General features: G+C 41.3%; 1 protein-coding gene across 3 annotated transcripts; it reads right to left on the bottom strand.

Annotated features, from left to right (window-relative positions):
- Positions 1–8712: 8712 nt before the first annotated feature.
- On the bottom strand, positions 8713–22889 carry LOC135976457 (NKG2-D type II integral membrane protein-like). 3 transcript variants are annotated; one of them, XM_065572039.1, is made up of 6 exons: positions 22431–22889; positions 19678–19781; positions 10309–10407; positions 9883–10034; positions 9392–9498; positions 8713–9293 (listed from the first exon to the last, which is right to left on the bottom strand). In XM_065572039.1, the coding sequence occupies exons 2-6, from the start codon at positions 19769–19771 to the stop codon at positions 9176–9178; spliced, it is 570 nt and encodes a 189-aa protein (XP_065428111.1). In that variant the 5' UTR covers positions 19772–19781; positions 22431–22889; the 3' UTR covers positions 8713–9175. The 3 variants fall into 3 exon arrangements, with proteins under 3 accessions (XP_065428111.1, XP_065428107.1, XP_065428113.1); XM_065572035.1 differs by lacking the exon at positions 22431–22889 and adding an exon at positions 21609–21862; XM_065572041.1 differs by lacking the exon at positions 22431–22889 and adding an exon at positions 21609–21862 and having other exon boundaries at positions 19678–19714.
- Between the last annotated feature and the right edge of the window lie 947 nt (positions 22890–23836).

Below are 23836 nucleotides of genomic sequence, written 5' to 3'. Positions count from 1 at the left end.
AGAAAACTAGTAGCAGCTGAAAAACAGCTTATTTCTCTCCCTTTCACACCGACCCACCCTTGAGCACTGGGGCACCTTGGTGCTTCCTATTTGCTGCCTGTGCCACACAATAGCATGGTCTCCAGAAGGTTATAATACTTGGTCTGATTTTGGTTGCTGGCTTTAGTATGCAGGTGGTGGTGGTGGAGGTTTGGAGATGCAGGTGGAAACTATGGTTGAGTTTTAAAGGGAATTCGAGCAAATGATGGAGGGAAGGTGAGTGGAAGCTGAAGGGAAAACTCAAGATTTGCTGATGCAAATACACATCTCTTCCTCCTCTTTGTGTAGTCCATCTGCAGTCAGAGGACCTGATTTTCCTCTCACACTGTTGTAAATCAGTTAGAACCACCAGGCCCACAATACTTTCCATGACAACAAAGTGATGTGACAGACACAGGACGGTATCATCCACATAGGCAGTCAGCAGTAATGTTAAGTAGGGCTGTGGGAAGAGATATCTTACTGAACATATAAACAGTGGCAATAATAACAAAAGTCACAGAGGAAATTACCCAGGGCCCTCTCCCGCAAACCCTTGGTAATTTGATCAATACTTAGTCATGTGAGTAAGTCAATGGGCCTATTGTTGTGAGGAAGGATTTTTCATGTGACTAAAGTTCTGCAAGCGCAGGCTTTTTGCTTTTACTTTTTGCATAATAATGTTTTGCATTTACGTAGTGACTTTCATCTGATAGTCTTGCAGAGATTGCCAAAGGTGGGTAATAATTTGGCAGAGTTCAGCTTCCTCCATAATTATGAATGGAAATCACAATAACTGGGCTGGAGGTTGTACTCTGACTGGCTGGTGATTGTTCTGAAATATTGTGATTGGTTGAGTACCATCCATGTCCTTTTGCACAGACTCATTGACACTTTGTGTGATTGCAGCAGAGAAATTCAAAATACCCACACACATTTATCTTCTTTATATACAGGATGACCTGGAATGAAAATGTCATGATTTCTACATGCACCAGGTTTTGGCAAAAGAGTGTTCTTTTCACACCTCCAGCAGTTTGGGTCACCACAATTGTAGGTGAGAGTTTTTCCAAATCTCAGCATTGCACAGCCCTGACTGAAGCAAACTCTATCTACTGTCACTCTGGGATGGAAAGATGCACATTCAAGCCAGTCACATGGCAAAATCAGTGTTGTTAATACTAGGATCATTGCAGTGGAGCAAATAAAAGTTATTTTAAAAACTGAAAAAATCGCTTGTCCATGTAAGTGAGGGAAAAATTGTGCTGATGATAATGAGTTAGTTACCAAAATAAAATAAAATATAAGCATATATATATCATCATATAAGCACGCAGTCTAAACTCTCAACCCTATTAGACTGGGTAACATCTATATTAAGCAGTTTTTCTCACGCCAGTGGATATTGCAGTTCGTAGTACACAGGTTTCACCCTTGAAACCTTGGCCAGTCCACTCTGTTGGGGTCTTCAGTCTTCTGAGTGTCCTTATTGATTGCAGCGTGGGGGGGAGGGGAGGAGAAAAGGCCAAGCATGTGGTCATTGTGTTCTGTTTTATATCCTTAGTCCATGTGCTTGGAGAACACAAGTCCAGGCATGTCTGGTGGGCGTTGCTGAGTCACAAGGTGAAGCAATACCTCAGTGTGTCTCCTGTGAGTGAGTCAATGAACTGTAACTCCTCTGCTGGACAATGGCTGGTGATGTCTGTCCAGCACCCACCCAGGCATTGCTTACCTCCCTTGTCATTGTCTCTGGAGAGCTAGTATCTGGGCACTTCCCAAACCCACAGCATATTTTAGTGAAAACCATACAACACAATTCTCATAACTTCATATGCATTAATGATACACATATTTAGATGAACAGTGGGTTTCAGCATATCATAACCTTTCCCCTGATACCTTACATGGAATGCTTTATATGCAATATCACAATTATATACAAATGATGAGTATGGGGGTTACAGGGTGCTCCCCTGGGGTGCAGAGTGTCACATCTTGAAGCTCCCCTCATCACACACACATGTACACAGCTGTGTCAGTGCACTTTGTCATACCAGCATGGTCTTAGGAGTAAGCATGCTATTCTTTGGGGGAGTTCCTGGATATGTTGCTGTGGATTTCCAGTGCTGGAGGATGATTCCATCAGGTCTTAGGGCTTGGCTACACTTGCAGATGTACAGCACTGGGAGTTAAACTAGCCTTCAGAGACCGCAGCAGGGAAAACGCTGCCGTGTGTTTACACTGTCAACTGCCAGCGCACTGGCATGGTCATATTAGCAGCTCTTGCAATGCCACAAAGAGCAGTGCATTGTGGTAGCTATCCTAGTATGCAAGTGGCTGCAACGTGCTTTTCAAATGGGTGGTGGTGGAGTGTGACAGTGTTGTGTGTATGTGGGGGGAGAGACAGTGTATTTTGGGGGGCTGAGAGTGTGTTAGCATGCTGTCTTGTAAGTTCAGACAGCAGCAGCCCCCCCCCCCCCCCCGCAGCCCTCTCTCACACACACTCAGAACAGCAGCATTCCACACTAATGGTTTGTTTTGTCCCGGAGCAGCTAAGCATGCCATCTGTCAGAAACAGAGCTTTGAAAGGGGATATCCACATGCCTGCAGCCAATTTCAAAACAATGAGAAGAGTGCCCACTTGACTGCAGGGAATTATGGGATGTTTCCAGAGGCCAGTCACAGCGCAGTAATGCAACACCTCATCCACACTGATGCCGGCACAGCAAGCTTTATGGAGGTGGATTTCCAGGAGGCGTTCCAGCTGCAGAGTCTAGGCGCTCTACATGCCTTGCCAATGTGGACACCTCAGGAGTTAGGGCGCCCTGGGCTGCTTTAATGCACTCTAACTTGCAAGAGTAGCCAAACCCTTAGTTACACATTTAGGTCCGGAAACATCCTTCTAGAAGTTTAAACCTCATTTTGTCACCTTCAAGATCTTTCACAATCTCACTCCAGCCTACTTCCTTCCTTTCATCTCTTACTACATCGCTTTCCCACCCCATGCAGCCACCAATTCCAATCTCAATGCCATGTTCATTTCATTGTCCCACTTCTGTTTCTGTGACTTTTTTCCCCATGCTGTGTTGTATGAAAGGAACACCTCCATCCTGGTCCAACAAGCTACCATCCTTCTTGCATTTAAGCGCCTCCTCTGACTTCTGTGACAGCTCCAAAAGTGAACCAAACTAAACTTTAAAAAATATTTTAAATTCTTCCTTCTTTGGGGCTTCTGAGTGAATGCCTACTTCCCTGCTTCTGTTTATTAAATTGTGTACTGTTTGGTGCATGGACTATCTTCATTTTCTGTCTTGTACATCCCTTGGCAGAAGGCTGCTGCACCCAACTGCTCTCCTGCTTGGCCAGCCCTGACTGAACTCAGCCTTTTGAATGCTCCCATCACTGGGAGCAGAAGCAAATGGGGCGTGGCTTCCTGCATCCCCAGCAGCTACTTAACCGTCGCCTCACCAGTGTGGGGTTGGCACATCCCATCACTCTCCCTCCCGCTCAGGCTCTGATCAGGTAGTGGTCCATCCTCTAGACTCCCCCTAATGCTTGTGAGAAGAAATTGGCATTGACATGCGCCTACCCTGGCTGGTGAAGTACCTGAAAGTCATACGGTTGCAGGGAGAGGTACGCATGATCCGGGCATTGGTGTTTTTTATTGAATTGAACCAGAGAAGGGTGTGTGTGTGGTTCATGATAAGCTGAAAGAGGTTTCAGATAGTAATGCAAGGCCTCGACTGCCCACTTCACAGCCAATGCCTCATTCTCAATGGTAGAGTATTCGTATTCCTGGCAGAACAGCTTCCTGCTCAAATACAGCACTGGATGTTCCTTGCCATCCACAGCCTGGGACACTACAGCCCCAAGGCCCACCTTGGAGCTATCTGTCAGGAGGATGAACTGCCTTGCAAAATTGGGATTGTAGCCAATGATTTTAGTTTAGTATCCACTTTCATGTGATGTTATGATTAATCTATATGTTATATTACATATATTCACTGTATATTAATCAGAGTTGATTTGTAGGATTATCAAAGTATAAGGTTGATCAGCATTTAGAGGAACTATGTAGTAGACATAAGTAAGACAAGCTGAAATGCAAGAACCTGTGGGCTGAGGCCTGCAAGACTTTAGCTTAGCAATTTAGGCCTTGGAGACAAGAAATAATGGTGCAAGTCAATGACTGAGAAATAACCTGAAAGATTATGGGAAAGAGGTACTAATCGGTAATATTGCAAAAGTATAGTTGGGAAGATTAAATTTAAATTATAAAATGCTGTAACCAGAAATATTGTCTCTAACACATGCCTTAACCGCAAGATAAAGGTAGTATGTCAATATTAACAAGAATCTACCCAACCTATAGAATTCGGGGTCCCTTGTGTTTCCAGGGGACACAGAACAACAAGAAAGGGAGGGTTGACACTTTCATGTACATGTGCAGAATGTAGGTATAGACAAACTCACGGTATAAGAAAGGGTGCCCAGAGCAGGAAAATTGAGCTTCCTATGGGAAACTCCAGCAGGAACCACTCCCATATTGATGATCAATCCATAAGAGGGCCAACAGACTCTAACACCATCTAGGAGGATATGAGAATGTCTCTAGGTATAACTGGTACATTATACTTATCTTTAGGAATTGTATATGCTGTGACATTTATAGCTTTGTAGGTAATTTTAATAAAACTACTAAAATATAGATGCTCTTGTAATTGTATGTGCTATTTGCCTATGGTTTCATGTGTTCCTATGAACTCCAGATGGAGAACGAACAGAGATAACTCTGTTGAACTTGAGACTGTAGCCGCCAGAGGCGAACCCACTGAAGTATGATTAACATTAAATAGAATAAAAGGCTACAGGATGGAAGAGAATAGGCCCCCGATTTAGTCAGTCCTTCAAGGCCTGGAAAGCTCTTTCACAGTCCTCCGACCATTGCATTTTCCTCAGCCTGGTACTTTTTTACAAGGTCTGAGAGGGGGGCAGTTATTGTGGCAAAAAATGGCACAAAAAGCCTAAAATAGACCACCAGTCTGGGAAACTGCTGTACTTGTTTCTTGTTGGGGGGACTGGGCAGTTGCTTAAGGCTTGAACCTTGTTAACAAGGGAACGTAGTTGTCCCTACTCCACAGTGTACCCAAGGTACATTACCTCTCTTTATCCCAGGTGACGTTTGGCGGGGTTTGTGGTCACTCTTGCCTTCCTGCATCCAGAGCAGCTCCTTAACACTCACCTCACCAGTGTGGGGTTGATACACCACATCAGGAGTGTCATACTATGGATTTACATAGTGGCATTATGATAGGTTCTTTTTATTATCTATTCCTTTCGCAATGTCCTGTTAGCTTTTTTTGACTGCTGTTGAACACTGGGCAGACTTTTTTCAGAGAACTAGCCATGGTGACTCTAAGATTTTTTTTTGGAGCGGTAACAGCTAATTTATACCCCATCATTTTGCATGGATAGTTGGGATTATGCTTTCCAATGTGCATTATTTTGCATTTATCAACCTTCAATTTCTTCTGCCATTTTGTTGCCCAGTGACCCAGTATTATGCGATCCCTTTGTGACTCTTCACAGTCAGCTGGACTTAACTATCTTGAGTAATTTTGTATCATCTGCAAACTTTGCCACCTCACTGTTTACCCCCTTTACCAGATCATTTATGAATATGGTGAACAGCTCTGGTCACAGTACAAATCCTGCTGTTCATCTCTCTCCACTGTGAAAACTGACCATTTATCCCTACCCTTTGTTTCCTATCTTTTAACCAGTTACTGATCTATGAAAGGACCTTCCCTCTTATCCCATGACTCCTTACTTTGCTTAAGAGCCTTTGGTGAAAGGCTTTCTGAAAGTCCAAGTACACTGTATTCACTGGATCACCCTTGTCCACATGTTTGTTGACCCCCTCAAAGAATTCTAATAGATGGGTGAGGCATGATTTCCCCTTACTACAAAGGCCATGTTGACTCTTCCCCAACAAATCTTGTTCATCTATGTGTCTGATAATTCTATTCTTTACTATAGTTTGAACCAATTTGCCTGGTACTGAAATTAGGCTTCTAGTTTAGTATTCTTTTTTGGCCTGCCTAATTATACATTTATACTTGGCTTGCCAGAGTTTATGTTCCTTTCAATTTTCCTCAGTAGGATTTGATTTCTAGTTTTTAAAGAATGTCTTTTTGTCTCCAACAGCTTCTTTTACTCTATTTAGCCATGGTGACATGTTTTGGGTCTTCTGGTTTTTTTTTCCTTAAAAACAAATATTGGGGATATGCATTTAGATTATGTCTCTATTCTAACAGAATATGGTTCTGTGAAAGTTTCTCCAACCAGCTCTGAGTAAAATGTATCTGCTTATTACCAGCTTGGGAGAGAACTGAATCCATTACAATATATATAGATTATTTTGGCTGATGTTTATGTTACTGCTTATAGTTAGTGATATATGAGAAAAGGATTGAAGGCTTAGTTTGGATAAGCAGGAAAAAGTTGAACTTTTCATGTCTGCAAATCTTGTGAGAAAGCGGGCTTTCAACATTAGATTTCCAGTGCTTTCTGCTTCTGGTTGGGCTGGAAACACTCCAGGAACTATCTGTCTCTTGTATTATTTTGGCATTTCAGGCTAGGATGAAAAAATACAGAGACTGCTGGTGCAAATGATAAATACACTTAATTCAAATGCTGTTTTGCTCTTAAAAATGATAGCACCAATGTCATTGTGGAGTCCCATATTTATTGTGTCTGTGTGATTTCAGAGCAAATTTGCTCTATCTACAAGTACAAATATGCCTTTTTTTAAACTACCAGTCCTGGAATTTCCCCTTGGGATCTGACAGCCAAGCTACATTAATGGACTGAAGTGAATGACAAAATTAAGTTAGAGATAATTATAACATAGGTCAACATTTTCACAAAAAATTATCCAAATTTTTAATTAAAATATGAAATTTTTACAAAAACATCAGCATTTTCAATTTCAAAATGTTTCAATCAGCTATAGAGCTGGTTGAAAAAATAGGATAAATTTTTCTTGAGAATGTCAAAAAATCTAACTTGTTTTTTCATTGACATTTGCAAGGACAAGGGGAAAAAAAGAAAGTTGTGAATCTTTAAAAATTTCATCCACCTCTATTTTTAATGATTGTGCTGTTTGAGGGTCTGATCCATGACTCCCATTGACTTCAATGGGGTTTGGATCAGGCTCTGAAAGAGTCATTGCAGAAGATGGAACATATCAGGACCTTCCAATTAAGAGTTTTATGTGATAGTAGTAATTTGTTATAGGCAAAAAACTGCACCTTAGTCTAGGAAAATAAGAATGTTTCTGTGGGTAGATAAGGATTCAGCAGACATTTTCAAATGCATCTTTGAATGCAAAGTGTGAGAGAGATAACAATATCCTGGACAAACCTTATTGAACTAAGTTTGCCATTGTGGATGAGGGATTGTATGTAATTCCATGGAGGAGTGGGACCACAGCTTCCGGGAACTAAGAACAGTGGGAGATAATTAAACAGATTTACCGAGGTTGTAGCACCTCCAGAGAGATACCACCACCTGGATAGTCTAGCAAATACTGATTTAAACTATTTCCGGGGACCAATCGACAAAGAAAGGACTTTTAAATAAATAGTCTCACTTTAAACTGACTTAAAGTTTTCTTTCACTCTAGGAAGCAGACAGGGAATTCAGTTCAAGGGATGCCCCAATCCTTAGGGAAAGGCTGGAAGGACTTTGGCCTACTGAGGCCCCATAAGACTGGGTGGGCTAGTTCTGAGCAAAAATTGTGATGACCTTGTGACCACAGGAGAAACCTCTGTGTAGTGTTTAAAGAACTGTTCACTGGCCAGAGACCCTTGTTGGAGTTGGGGGTAATAGCTGGTAAGCTTATTAGCAAGCATATAGGTTCTTTTATTGTTTTTAATGTTTTCTCTGAAATGCTTTCACCTTAAGAATGTGTTTGCTTAGAAAGAGCTGTGTGGTAACTTAACTGTGGGCAATTAGACTGTTTACTGTCTCTGAGGATAAAAGTAAAGCAGGCTGGCTTAGGCAGTCTGACTTTGCTGGGGAGGTTGCAGTATATGCACAGAACTGTGCAATCCAGAAATATTCCAGTCAGGAGGGAAAAAGATGCACATCTCCATCCAAGAGAGGTGATGGCTGAGGAGCCAGGAGTTTAGAGTGGGTGCCCTTGCTGAACCATAGAGGAGGTATACAGGTCCAGTTGCTCTGAACAGTGACACAAAGATCTTGAAGAAATTGCTATGTATTTCTGTACATCGTGACCCTTTACTGTAGATTCTGCTATGTATATTTATTAACTTACAAAGCTCAATTTTGTAGTAAATTTTAGACTCTTTTTGCACTTCTCTAGCACAGAAGAGATTATGTGGCCCTAAGTTGTTATAACCAATCACTGAAGTTTTTCCTTAAATATAAAAATAAAAAGTAGTTCAAAGTTCATGTCAAGCTTATCTCTGCTTATCTCCAGAGGAAGTTATGGAATCTTGCAACTAGTTGGATTTAGTTTGCTGGAGGAAGATAACTAATTTCATCCTCTTTTTTTTCCCCCCCCTCAGACTGTCTTATATATGCTCCTCCCCACACCGTGTCCCACTTTATGACAGCATTATAATAGAAAACTAGGACACTTTTTTAAACAACAAAAATATGATCAGTTTAATCAGGACTAGTAAGACCGGCCCACAAAATGGTGACTTCTATGCACATCTCTAGGTAACAAGAACCATATATATACAATTACTAATTTTCAGCTGGGAATTTTCAGCTGGGAAGAAAATCTGTCAGAAAATGGAGATGATTTATTATGGACAAGATTTTTTATCAGTTTCTGCATGAGCGTGAAGGCAGGGAAGGGTGCATGCAAGCAATGGCCATTGTAGTTCTTGCTCTTCCTTGCAAGCAACTAGCTGCACTAATCACCTCAAAAGGGGTGGGGAGGAAACAGGTCCATGGTCAGCCAAGGAGGAGAGCACATGCCGCAGCTTGTTAAAGGGCAGCATAAAAGCTCCAGTTACCAGGAGCTCCATGAATTTTTGTGCCTCAGTGAGGCACTGAAGGCCACTGAAGAAGCCTCAGTGTCTTTCTCCAGTCTTTCTTATGCTGCTATAACAGGCTTCATCTAAGCAGCCCTCTGCTCACAGATATAGGGTTTTGATTGTTCACAGCCATAGGAGTGGGCTTCTCCAATTCTGAAAGCAGCACAGTCACCGCTATTAAAATCTGGATGTTCTGCAAACCTGAAAATGAAACATACATGTACTGTTGACTATGTAAGTCACATGGCAAAGTCAGAAGTTGTTATTAATGCCCCTAACTGTGCATGCCAATTACTTACAGGTTAAGGGTTAGAGATGTGCCATCCTCCCAAACCCAGGATTCGTTGATCCCATTACGGAATAATCCGATCCAGTGATAAGAAAATGCTAGAGGCTTTATGAAATCCTGTATGGGTACAATCAAAAATGGTCTTAGTCTCACATCAGTATTTGGACCTTTTACTCTATCATTTTATCGTCTGCTCTTTCTGAGTAAGTGGGCCTCTCGGGGGGGGGGGGGGGAGAAGGGGGGAAGGGTGCAAACAGTGCCTCTTTATACTTGATGACAGTCATTGCAGACAGAGATATGTGAGGACCTGCTTTTCTAAGCATCAGCTGAACTGTAATTGCAGTGTTCCCAGACCCGCGCAACCTGGAAATTGAGATGTTAGAATGGAGTCAAACCAGGTTCTTCCATGCAACACTACAGACATGAAATCAAATATTGTTCTCCTGGTCTCTGACTAATCTGCTGTTTGTAGTCTGAAAAGTCCCCACAATTGAATTCTACCTGTTTTTTCTTGCTGTGTATCTTCAAAAGTCTGGAGCCCTGAGAAGAGCAATAATCTTTACTCTCTTGCCAAGTTCTCCATTCAGTAGAAAAATGGTAACAGTCCTCCTCATGCTGTATCCAGTTTTCTGGGCAAAGGCTGCAGTTGTCTCCTTCAACAGGAAATACATTTTATAGATTGATTTTATTAATGTATTGCTCATGATCATGCCATTTGATAGTGGCTTTAGACCACATCCAAGCCACCCTGAAACCTGCAAGATATTTGCCTGGGGAAGACTTTCATAAAAGTGGTATTGGTAGAAAAAGAAATTGAGCTGATCGGAGATCACTCAAGTCACCTGAAATTTGTCAGTAACACTGACCTCTTTGCTGAAATTACTGAGACTCTGGAATCTTTTCTTTGCCTTTCCTGAAAATACTTACGTTTGACACTCTGGAACCCCACAGCTCCCAACAATACTACACAGAGGATCCCCAGAATCACTGCAACATATCGCCATGGGGAAGATGGAGAAGGAAAATCTAACAGAAAGGAAAGGCAGGCAATAAACAAAAAGACATTCAAGGAATCCAGTGTCACAGAGGAATTCACTGTATCTAGGCTCCATCAGGCTTAACTAACTGCCCCAAAATAACAGGCATTGACAGTATGCAATTATTTTTCTTTCACTGGAGATATTGAGTTGATCCTTTTTACCTTCTCCTTTCACTACACCTCATTTGGGTGAATGAATTGTCAGTTATTCCCAGAGCTATGAGGGCCATAACATTCCCCCTTCAATTCTACAGCAGGAGTGAGTTTGCTGACATTTTAATGATCATCTGAATAGGTCAAACAGATATTTTACACCAATATTTCTGGGGAGGGTGGTTATTCAGAAAGGACAGTTCAAGTTTCACAGCTGTTTGGAATACACAACTGGAATTTAGATGTGTCTTCAGACAAGGTCTGAAATTCTTCCATTATTTTTTGTTCTTTTGGTAAAATAGAAATCCCATTGAAATTACTCGAATATGCAGTAACCATGCAATTTCTCCTGTTATGCTGAGATTGTAGTGAAATGAATCAAAGGTGAACAAAAAAATCCAGAGCAAGAGATGCCCCAGCTGCTACAGTACCATGAGAGATTTCTGCACGGTTAGGAAGATAGAAATATGCATAATTTTATTTAATAAAGAACAGGAAAAGCACATTTATTCCTCTATTACAGCCTTCCTGTATATTTCAATTATACCTGCTTATATTAAATTTGCTTGGGAAAAATAAAAGCTTTTATGAAATGCAAAGGCTTATATTAATTTAATGTTAATGTTTAAAGTTAGAAATTTAAATACCTTGGAGCTATTACATTTTACACCACCTGAAGATCTGCCCCTCAAAATTTTGGAAACAAGGAAGTTAAGATTCACCTACTTCTGCTGATTCACTGACGTTGCAACTACTTTTTAATAAGATAAAAATCTACCTGCATGACTCGTAATCCAAATATTCAATGACCAAATTCCTGAACTGTACCTGAAGACCTCTCAGCACAGATTCTGTAAAGATGGTTTAAAAACTTTTTTTACTTCTCTGGTCATGGGGCTGTCAGGGCACAGGGCTGGTCCCCAACATAAATAAGAGCAGGCTGCCTCTAATTTTTGCCATCTGCCATTGGGTTATAGAGATGTCCCAGCTATGCCCACACTACTGGAGCCAGGATGTGGATGGAATAGGAGCCACTAGAATTTCTACACCACCACCTGGGAATCCAATTATGCAAGGGAATCTGCCAGGATCTGTATCTATTGGGTTTGGGGTTGATTTGCACTTGTTTGATGCAAAGTAACCCAAACTCACCATAGTGTTGTGCCCTATACAGTATGTGCAATGAGTGAACTTTTCCCTGCCGTAACTTTTCAGTAATTAAACTTTTAACTTTAACATTATATTAACATAATTTTTATGTTTAATTTCCCTGATTGGGTGGTGGGGAGGCAGAAGTAAAAAAGAGGGTAGAAAAGAGTGAAAAAAACTGGTTGGGGAAAAAAGATGAAGATCCTAATTTCTCTCACAATTTTTACTGTATATTTCCAAAGTTACACAGATAAAAGTATGCACAACTGTGGAACCCCTTGTGTACACTGCAATTTACTGTATCGCACCCGAGCACTCAATATCCCCAGAGTTACCAGCAAAGGCAGGCACAAGATCCCAAGAGGCAGTGCAATGAGCCTCCACTGTGGTTATGAAGAGGGAGAATCTAACAGAAAGGAGAAGGGATCAAGACAGGCAAAGTGAACACTGTCTCCGATGGTGATCAATAACAGATTACTTCAGAGGAGAATTTAACATAATGGATAGTTATAGAATAGCCTGCCCAATGTGGAAGCTTTTTCCTGACCACAGACAGTTGGTGGTTGGACCGGTAACATGAGGGCTTTTACAGAGAAAAGAAAGAAAACAAGTTAATCCAGACCAGTAATAGCTGACTGGTGGGATACTTAGCCAGGCAGCCAATGAGCATGACTAGAGCAGACAGACATCTTTGTTAGCTTCCGAGTCTGTGACCTCTCCCTCCTATGCATGACTAGTTCATGCATTTTGCATGCTGGGCTATGATCAGCTTCCAGTAACATGCCATTGGCAGGTACATCAGAGGAAAATACATCAAACTTTCTGAATGCTGACATGTAATATCAAGAACATAAGAACGACCATACTGGGTCAGGCCAGAGGTCCATCTAGCCCAGTATCCTGTCTTCTGACAGTGGCCAATGCCATGTGCCCCAGAAGGAATGAACAGAACAGGGAATCATCAAGTGATCCAACCCCTGTCGCTCATTCCCAGCTTCTGGCAAACAGAGGCTAGGGACACCATCCCTGTCCATCCTGGCTAATAGCCATTGATGGACCTATACTCCATGAATTTATCTAGTTCTTTTTTGAACCCTGTTATAGTCTTGGCCTTCACAACATCCTCTGAAAAGGAGTTCCACAGGTTGACTGTGTGTTGTGTGAAAAAATACTTCCTTTTGTTTGTTTTAAACCTGCTGCCTATTAATTTCATTTGGTGACACTAGTTCTTGTGTTATGAGAAGGAGTAAATAACACTTCCTTATTTATTTTCTCCACACCAGTCCTGACTTTATAGACCTCTGTCATATCCCCTTAGTCGTCTTTTTTTCCAAGCTGAAAAGTCCCAGTCTCATTAATCTCTCCTAATATGGCAGCCATTCCATACTACTAATCATTTTTGTTGCCCTTTTCTGAACCTTTTCCAATTCCAGTATATCATTTTTTGAGATGTGGTGACCACATCTGCACGCAGTATTCAAGATGTGAGTGTACCATGGATTTCTTTGGAGGCAATATGGGATATTTTCTGTCTTATTATCTATCCCTTTCTTAATGATTCCCAACATTCTGTTTGCTTTTTTGACTGCCACTGCACATTGAGTGGATGTTTTCAGAGGACTATCCAAAATGACTCCAAGATCTCTTTCTTGAGTGATAAAAGCTAATGTAGACCCCATCATTTTATATGTATAGTTGGGATTACGTTTTCCAATGTGCATTACTTTGCATTTATCAACATTGAATGTCACCTGCCATTTTGTTGTCCACTCATCCAGTTCTGTGAGATCCTTTTGTAGCTCTTTGCAGTCTGCACTCTATCCCATGACTGCTGACTTTGCTTAAGAGCCACTGGTAAGGGACCTTGTCAAAGACTTTCTGAAAATCTAAGTACACTATATCCACTGGATCCCCCTTGTCCACATGCTTGTTGACCCCCTCAAAGAATTCTAGTAGATTGGTGAGGTTACAAAAACCATGTTGACTCTTCCCCAACAAATTATATTCATTTATGTGTCTGACAATTCTATTCTTTATTATAGTTTCAACCAGTTTGCCCGGTACTGAAGTCAGGCTTACTGGCCTTTAATTGCCGGGGTCACCTCTGGAGCCCTTTTTAAAAATTGGCATCACATTAGCTATCCTCCAGTCATTTGGTACAGAAGCTGATTTAAATGATAGGTTATAGACTACAGTTAGTAGTCGTGCAATTTCACAGTTGAGTTCATAGAATCATAGAATCATAGAATATCAGAGTTGGAAGGGACCTCAAGAGGTAATCTAGTCCAACCCCCTGCTCAAAGCAGGACCAATTCCCAGTTAAATCATCCCAGCCAGGGCTTTGTCAAGCCGGGCCTTAAAAATCTCCAAGGAAGGAGACTCCACCACCTCCCTAGGTAACGCATTCCAGTGTTTCACCACCCTCCTAGTGAAATAGTTTTTCCTGATATCCAACCTGGACCTCCCCCACTGCAACTTGAGACCATTGCTCCTTGTTCTGTCATCTGCCACCACTGAGAACAGCCGAGCTCCATCCTTTTTGGAACCCCCCTTCAGGTAGTTGAAGGCTGCTATCAAATCCCCCCTCATTCTTCTCTTCTGGAGACTAAACAATCCCAGTTCCCTCAGCCTCTCCTCATAAGTCATGTGCTCCAGACCCCTAATCATTTTTGTTGCCCTCCGCTGGACTCTTTCCAATTTTTCCACATCCTTCTTGTAGTGTGGGGACCAAAACTGGACACAGTATTCCAGATGAGGCCTCACCAATGTCGAATAAAGGGGAATGATCACGTTCCTCGATCTGCTGGCAATGCCCCTACTTATACAGCCCAAAATGCCGTTAGCCTTCTTGGCAACAAGAGCACACTGTTGACTCATATCCAGCTTCTCGTCCACTGTGACCCCTAGGTCCTTTTCTGCAGAACTGCTACCTAGCCATTCGGTCCCTAGTCTGTAGAGTGCATGGGATTCTTCCGTCCTAAGTGCAGGACTCTGCACTTGTCCTTGTTGAACCTCATCAGGTTTTTTTCGGCTCAATCCTCTAATTTGTCTAGGTCCCTCTGTATCCATTCCCTACCCTCTAGTGTATCTACCACGCCTCCTAGTTTAGTGTCATCTGCAAACTTGCTGAGAGTGCAGTCCACACCATCCTCCAGATCATTAATAAAGATATTAAACAAAACCAGCCCCAGGACCGACCCTTGGGGCACTCCGCTTGAAACCGGCTGCCAACTAGACATGAAGCCATTGATCACTACCCATTGAACCCGACAATCTAGCCAGCTTTCTATCCACCTTACAGTCCATTCATCCAGCCCATATTTCTTTAACTTGGCGGCAAGAATACTGTGGGAGACCGTATCAAAAGCTTTGCTAAAGTCAAGGAATAACACATCCACTGCTTTCCCCTCATCCACAGAGCCAGTTATCTCATCATAGAAGGCAATTAGGTTAGTCAGGCACGACTTCCCCTTTGTGAATCCATGCTGACTGTTCCTGATCACTTTCCTCTCCTCTAAATGTTTCATAATTGATTCCTTGAGGACCTGCTCCATGATTTTTCCAGGGACTGAGGTGAGGCTGACTGGCCTGTAGTTCCCCGGATCCTCCTTCTTCCCTTTTAAAAAGATGGGCACTACATTAGCCTTTTTCCAGTCATGAGCTTTCAAAAATAATGGCTAATGGCTCTGCAATCTCACCCGCCAACTCCTTTAGCACCCTCGGATGCAGCGCATCCGGCCCCATGGACTTGTGCACGTCCAGTTTTTCTAAATAGTCCCGAACCACTTCTTTCTCCACAGAGGGTTGGTCACCTTCTCCCCATGCTGTACTGCCCAGTGCAGCAATCTGGGAGCTGACCTTGTGCGTGAAGACAGAGGCAAAAAAATCATTGAGTACATTAGCTTTTTCCACATCCTCGGTCACTAGGTTGCCTCCCTCATTCAGTAAGGGGCCCACACTTTCCTTGATTTTCTTCTTGTTGCTAACATACCTGAAGAAACCCTTCTTGTTACTCTTAACATCTCTTGCTAACTGCAACTCCAAGTTCTTTCAGAACTCTTGGGTGAATGCCATCTGGTCCTGGTCACTTACTGCTGTTTAGTTTATCAATTTGTTCCAAAACCTCCTCTAATGACACCTCAATCTGGGACAGTTCCTCAGATTTGTTACCTAAAAAGAATGGCTCAGGTTTGGGAATCTCCCTCAAATCCTCAACCATGAAGACCGATGCAAAGAATTCATTTCTCCGCAATCACCTTATCGTCCTTGAATGCTCCTTTAGCATCTTGATTGTTCAGTGGCCCCACTGATTGTTTAGCAGGCTTCCTGCTTCTGATGTACTTAATTTTTTTTTTGGCTATAACTTTTTGAGTCTTTGGCTAGCTGTTCTTCAAATTCTTTTTTGGCCTTCCTAATTATATTTTTACACTTCATTTGCAGAGGTTATGCTCCTTCCTATTTTCCTCACTAGTATTTAACTTCCACTTTTTAAAGGATGCCTTTTTGCCTCTCACTGCTTCTCCTACTTTGTTATTTAGCCACTGTGGCTCTTTTTTGGTTCTCTATTATTTTTTTTATTTGGGATATATACTTTTTAGTTGAGCCTCTATTATGGTGTCTAAAAGGCTTCCATGCAGCTTGCAGGGATTTCACTTTTTGCACTGTACCTTTTAATTTCTGTTTAACTAATTTCATCATTTTTGTGTAGTTCCCCATTCTGAAATTAAATGCCACAGTGTTGGGCCACTGTGGTGTTTTCTCCACCACAGGGTTGTTACATTAATTATATTATGGTCACTAATACCAAGTGGTCCAGCTATATTCACCTCTTGGACCAGATACTGTGCTCCACTTAGGACTAAATCAAGAATTATCTCTCCTCTTGTGGGCTCCAGGACTAGCTGCTCCAAGAAGCAGTCATTTAAGGTGTCAAGAAACTTTATCTCTGCAACCCGTCCTGTGGTGATATGTATGTGCTAGAAGTCTAAATAATAAGATGGATGAACTAGAATGCCTCGTGTTAAAGGAGGATATTGATATAATAGGCATCACAGAAATCTGGTGGACTGAGAACACTCAATGGGACACAATCATTCTGGGGTACAAAATATATCGGAAGGACAGAACAGGTCGTGTGGGGGGTGGGGGAGGGTGGCACTATATGTGAAAGAAAATGTAGAATCTAATGAAGTAAAAATCTTAAGTGAATCCACATGTTCCATAGAATCGCTATGGATAGTAATTTCATGCTCTAATAAGAATATAACATTAGGGATCTATTATTGACCACCTGACCAGGACAGTGATAGTGACGATGAAATGCTAAGAGAGATTAGAGAGGCTATCAAAATTAAGAACTCAATAATAGTGGGGGATTTCAATTATCCCCATATTGACTGGGAACATGTCACCTCAGGATGAAATGCAGAAACAAAATTTCTCGATACTTTAAAAGACTGCTTCTTGGAGCAGCTGGTATGGGAACACACAAGGGGAGAGGCAACTCTCAATTTAGTCCTGAGTGGAGCGCAGGAGCTGGTCCAAGAGGTAACTATAACAGGACCGCTTGGAAATAGTGACCATAATATAAGAACACCTCAACAGCCCAACACTGTGGCATTTAATTTCAGAAAGGGGAACTATGCAAAACTTAGGGTGTTAGTTAAACAGAAATTAAAAGGTACAGTGACTAGAGTGAAATCCCTGCAAGCTGCATGGATGCTTTTCAAAGATACCATAATAGAGGCCCAACTTAAATGTATACCCCAAATTAAAAAACACAGTAAAAGAACTAAAAAAGAGCCACTGTGGCTTAACAACCATGTAAAAGAAGCAGTGAGAGATAAAAAGGCATCTTTTAAAAAGTGGAAGTCAAATCCTAGTGAGGTAAATAGAAAGGAGCATAAACACTGCCAAATTAAGTGTAAAAATGTAATAAGAAAAGCCAAAGAGGAGTTTGAAGAATGGATAGCCAAAAACTCGAAAGGTAATAAAATGTTTTTTAAGTACATCAGAAGCAGGAAGCCTGCTAAACAACCAGTGGGGTCCCTGGACAATCGAGATACAGAAGGAGCACTTAAAGACGATAAAGTCATTGTGGAGAAACTAAACAAATTCTTTGCTTCAGTCTTCATGGCTGAGGATGTTAGGAAGATTCCCAGACCTGAGCCGGCTTTTGTAGGTGACAAATCTCAATCTGTGACAATTCCTCAGGTGTCACTAGAGGAGGTTTTGGAATTAATAGATAAACTTAACAGTAACAAGTCACTGGGACCAGATGGCATTCACCCAAGAGTTCTGAAAGAACTCAAATGTGAAGTTGCAGAACTATTAACTATGGTTTGTAACCTGTTCTTTAAATCAGCTTCTGTACCCAATGACTGGAAGATAGCTAATGTAACGCCAATATTTAAAAAGGGTTCTAGAGGTGATCCCGGCAATTACAGACCGGAAATTCTAACGTCAATACCGGGCAAATTAGTTGAAACAATAATAAAGAATAAAATTGTCAGACACATAGAGGAACATAAATTGTTGGGCAAAAGTCAACATAGTTTCTGTAAAGGGAAATCATGTCTTACTAATCTATTAGAGTTCTTTGAAGGGGTCAAACATGTGGACAAGGGGGATCCAGGGGACATAGTGTACTTAGATTTCCAGAAAGCCTTTGACAAGGTCCCTCACCAAAGTACGTAAATTAAGTTGTCATGGGATAAGAGGGAAGATCCTTTCATGGATTGAGAACTGGTTAAAAGATAGGGAACAAAGGGTAGGAATAAATGGTAAATTCTCAGAATGGAGAAGGGTAACTAGTGGTGTTCCCCAAGGGTCAGTCCTAGGACCAATCAGATTCAACTTATTTATAAATGATCTGGAGAAAGGGGTAAAAAGTGAGTTTGTAGATGATACTAAACTGGTCAAGATAGTTAAGACCAAAGCAGACTGTGAAGAACTTCAAAAAGATCTCACAAAACTAAGTGATTGGGCAATAAAATGGCAAATGAAATTTAATGTGGATAAATGTAAAGTAATGGACACTGGAAAAAATAACCCCAGTGTGCAGCGGCGGTCAAAAAAGCAAACAGGATGTTAGGAATCATTAAAAAGGGGATAGAGAATAAGATGGAGAATATATTATTGCCCTTATATACATCCATGGTATGCCCACATCTTGAATACTGCGTACAGTTGTGGTCTCCTCATCTCAAAAAAGATATACTGGCACTAGCAAAGGTTCAGAAAAGGGCAACTAAAATGATTAGGGGTTTGGAACGGGTCCCATATGAGGAGAGATTAAAGAGGCTAGGACTTTTCAGCTTGGAAAAGAGGAGGATATGATAGAGGTATATAAAATCATGAGTGATGTGGAGAAAGTAAATAAGGAAAAGTTATTTATTTGTTGCCTTAATATAAGAACTAGGGGCCACCAAATGAAATTAATGGGCAGCAGGTTTAAAACAAATAAAAGGAAGTTCTTCTTCACGCAGTGCTCAGTCAACTTATGGAACTCCTTGCCTGAGGAGGTTATGAAGGCCAGGACTATAACAGGGTTTAAAAAGAGAACTGGATAAATTCATAAAGATTGAGTCCATTAATGGCTATTAGCCAGGATGGGTAAGGAATGGTATCCCTAGCCTCTGTTTGTCAGAGGGTGGAGATGGATGGCAGGAGAGAGATCACTTGATCATTACCTGTTAGGTTCACTCCCTCTGGGGCACCTGGTATTGGCCACTGTTGGTAGACAGGATACTGGGCTAGATGGACCTTTGGTCTGACCCAGTACGGCCATTCTTATGTACCCAGTCAATATGGAGATAGTTGAAATCCCTAATTATTATTGATTTTTTTGTTGTAATGTCAGGGTTAAGTTAAGGAAAGTTATTGGACCAAGAGGTTTGACTCTGGACAGTAAAATAACAGCATGTACAGAGTTAGCAGCTTGTTATGTACAGTACCTTTGTTCTTGGTCTTCTCAGCTCTTTGCCCCATTTTCTGTTGAATAGGAGTGTGAAATTTCAGTTCAGTGTAGTTTGTTTCCTGCTCACTCATTTCTGGTGGACTACAGGATATAATGTTTACACTCTGATTTAGTGGATGGAAGTGGCTGACAACATATCTGTGGGCCTGATTCTCCCCTTTGTTACACCTGTTTCATGTTGGTGTAGCTCCAGTTACATCAAGAATCAGACTACTTATTGATCATCAGAGCAGACAAATAATATCAAGACCTATTTCATACCACAATAGGTTGGTTGAGAGAAGCCAGGCATCAGAGAGATGCGTTTCTTATCACCTTTTAAAACGTCTGACCTCTGTTTAATGTTCCAAGAGAAAATAATTAACTGAACTGAAATTAAAGTTGTCCATGAATTTCAATAACTTAAGTAAAACCAAACAACTTACAAAATTACAAATCAAAAGATGGAAATTTTACAAAAACATTAGGACAAGAAGAAATTGTAAACAAAGGCAAAACTTTGTTTTAAAAATGCTGAAAAATATATAAATGCAAAGTTAAGGTACCATATTCTGAAGAACTTTGAGTATCGCTCTATTCTGACAAATTGCAGTGTAAAAATGACACTTTCTCCCTAAAGAGAGAATTTTGCATGTACAGGCTGAGTCACATCTGCTGACTTTAGTAACTAAAATAATGCTGTCTACTTTTTACTCCTGAACCTCAGTGGGTTTAATGCCTGAATGTCACATGCTTAAGTGCTTTCCCGAATCCCTTTTCGGAAGCTCTTTAATGACTTAGAAACTTATGGCCCATTGAAAAATCAATTTCAGTGTTTTGAACATTTTACGCAGGGATCCTAATTAATTTAAAGAATCATAGTACTATTAAAGGGAGAAAAGCTGAAAACATCTCATCTAACCCCATTCCTGGATAAGACTCTCCTTAAGAAATTGCAGTAATAAAATGATGAGCCTTGCATCATGCCTTGAAGACCAAAAACCTCACAGAATAGCAGAACAGCAAGGGAAGTTAGAATTTAAGATCTTCCACTGAAACCCTCCCCCCTCCCAATGAGTCCATATCTAGGGCTATTAACATAAGCTTCTCAGATGTATGTTGTCTCAGTTTCATTTGTCTCAGTTTCATTTTGTTGGATCCTGTCCATATTTCTACCCTCTAACTTCTGTTGCATTATTTCTCTGACATCTCTAGGGCTCCAAATACCTTCCAATTCAATATGAGATGGAAATTTTATTAATATATTGCTTGCATTTTCTTTCAGGTGATTTCATCAGACCTTGAATAAGTGAGGAACTATCATTGATTCTCAGCGGCACTTCACTAGAAACCCACCCCTGATTCAATAAGCCTTATTTTTATGGCCCCCTCAGCAAATTCTAGATCAATGGATTTATGATCATTTCTAAATTAACTTGAATGATTTTTTTAAAAACAAGATTTCTTCAGACTGCGTACCAAACACTTTACTAATAACTTGATATCCTGATTTTTGGTGGTCTTGTAGATATGGTGGATATGGCAAAAAACAAAAAACACCCAGAACCATTAGCTACCAATACATCATACATCCAAAACCCACTTTTGTGCTGCTTAGATTAAGGGGGTGGGGGGGGGAATACAAAAGTTAGAAATAAAGAGAATCCTTTTAAATAAAAATAACGGTTCGGATTTTCAAGAGAGACCAAGAGATTTAGGAGCATAAGTCCCTGTAACAGTGTACTGCCCTTGAGCATGTCCTCTTCTGGTCCTGCATGGCTCTGCAGATGAGCTACTCAGCTTTCTCTTGGTGCCTGCAATCATTTTCTCAGACTCAAGTAATCCAAGCAGATACCCCCTGTGTGGGGTCTCCTTTATTAACCTTTTCTACAGAATACAAAACCTCTTCTTTAGCCCCTTGAGTCTAACCTTTCTTCTGGCCCTGGGTACTAATTCAGAGAAGTGTCCTCTCCCCAGGTTCAGGAGACCCCAGCCCTTCTTCCTGGAGCCTGGTGAAAATTCAAACAGTCGCACTCTCCTTAGATGAGGATTCCACAGCTATTGTCCTGGAGCTGGGTTCTGATACAGGCCAGCTGCAGTTCTTAGTCAGTTTCTCCCCAGCTGGCCCATTTTTACTGAGTCCTTTCACCTGCTGGCTTGGAGAGGTCAGCAGGCAGCAGTCCTCCTCCTGCTAGAGTCTGCCTTTCATGAGGGAGCAGGCAGTATATATGATGCCCTCCCTCCCAAGGCTGCTCCCGGTTGGCTGTGAGAGAGGGGAGTTTTGCCCCACACTGCATTACAAAGCTTCTGCTCCTGGGCCCTTAAAGGAACAGAGGAACAATGGATTTCCCCAAACACTAACTATTTCCCCGGGAGTGCTTCCTTCCTCCCAGTATCTCCCTCTGACACTTCCTAGGCCCTTGTGTATATCCAAACTCCCCAAACCTTGAAGGGCCATACCAAAGAACAAGAGTTTGCTGACCTCTAGTCCCTACTGCCCTTAAAGGGGGCAGACCGTCCCTGCTAGAGTCCCATTGACTTCCAACAAGAATTATGTTCATAAGTCACTTAGGGCCAGATTTTAAAAAGTTATTTAGGCTCCTAAATCCCACTGATTTCAATCTGGTTCTCAGGCACTTTTGAAAACATAGCCCATTAACACTCACTTCCTGAGTTAGTCTGAAGAGAAAAATCCTACAGCAGTTACATTCCCTAACAATGAAAGACCCCACAAGCACTCGGAGATGATACCTGTGGAGGTGTCTTCTGGTCAGTGAGCAGGAGTCCTGGAACAGAACTTTAGGATGTGTACTTGTCTAATCCTGTCTCAAAATCATCGGTGGAGCCAGAGAGCGGCAGTGGGTCAGCATGAACTGAGAGAGGAAAATTATTTGCTCTGCGATGTTCCAGCTTAAACCGCAAAGGAAGTTCTCGCTCTGCTAGTTCGACGGATGTTGCACCTACACAATGTGCTCAGAGAAAAGGATCTTTCATCTTATTGGTTAAAGCATTACTGAGTAGGCCTCAGGCATTAACTATAGAGCTTGGTTTGGACACATACTTGAATTACTGCATTAAACAACTGTGACTAAGAAAAAAATGCTCAGCTTGTCTGCAAGGACTTAAAAAACCTGGTCTTACTCCTCTTCCCTGCTTTACCTCCAGGATGGGCTCTTTGCCAACCAGTTCTCCAAAGCAGGAGCTCCCTGTCTCATTGCCTGGACTGGAGGGAGATTGGGGGTCTCTCTGCTCCATTGATCTTGAAATGTTCTTTTATTTTCATTGGTTTACTTTACCATCAGTGCCACCAGTATCATCACCAGAAAGAGGAGAGGATACAAAACGACTGGGTGCAAGTAGCATTGGCATGAGCAATGTGTGCATGCATGACACTGCATCACGAGCACCAACGTCGCGAGAGACACTGGATCTATCAGCTTCCACTTCAGCAGCCCTAGAAGCTCCTGTATGCATTTTTGACTAGACACTGCAATATTTGAGTCAAGAATGGAAACAGTCACATGACAAAGATTCTAATTTGGGTCAATTGGCAGATTCTGGGAAATGCTGATCATGTGTGACACTGAAATCAAAGCAGGACCCCAAATATATCCCCATACAGCTCTAAAAATGGGGGAAGCCATCTAAAATGATGGCATCTGGTGGACTCTTGAGACATTATGTGGATGTGACTTTGGGAAAGGATGGTTTTTTGAGGGAAAAAATTACAATCTTATATCAGTCAATCTGGTTACTGGAGCTCATTAAACATTTTCTGACAAAAATGTGGTTTTATCAAAATGGTGATTTTTTCATGGGAAAATATTGATTTAAACATTTTTTGTTTCAGTTTTCTGAAGTGATATTTCAAAATTATCATTTTGAATTAGAGTGTCAGTGGAAGTGTCAGTTCTAAACTCAAGATTTTATTTCTAATTGACATTTTGTTTCCACAGTTTGGGGATGTCAGAATATTTAATTTTTATCCAAAATGTCAACAATTTTCATTTCAATATTTCTGAATCAAAATTTTTTGGAACTTTTCATTTTCTGAAAATTATCAAAATTTCAATTTTTTCTCCCAATTCAGGAAAAAAAAAGTCTAAATATTGGAATATCCCAAGGGATGGAAATTACATTTTCCAGCCAGCTCTACT

The sequence above is a fragment of the Chrysemys picta genome, chromosome 1 (genome assembly GCF_011386835.1).
Source record: "Chrysemys picta bellii isolate R12L10 chromosome 1, ASM1138683v2, whole genome shotgun sequence".
In the NCBI taxonomy this organism is placed as follows: Eukaryota; Metazoa; Chordata; order Testudines; family Emydidae; genus Chrysemys; species Chrysemys picta.
This window is presented reverse-complemented; position numbering and strand designations above follow the sequence as displayed.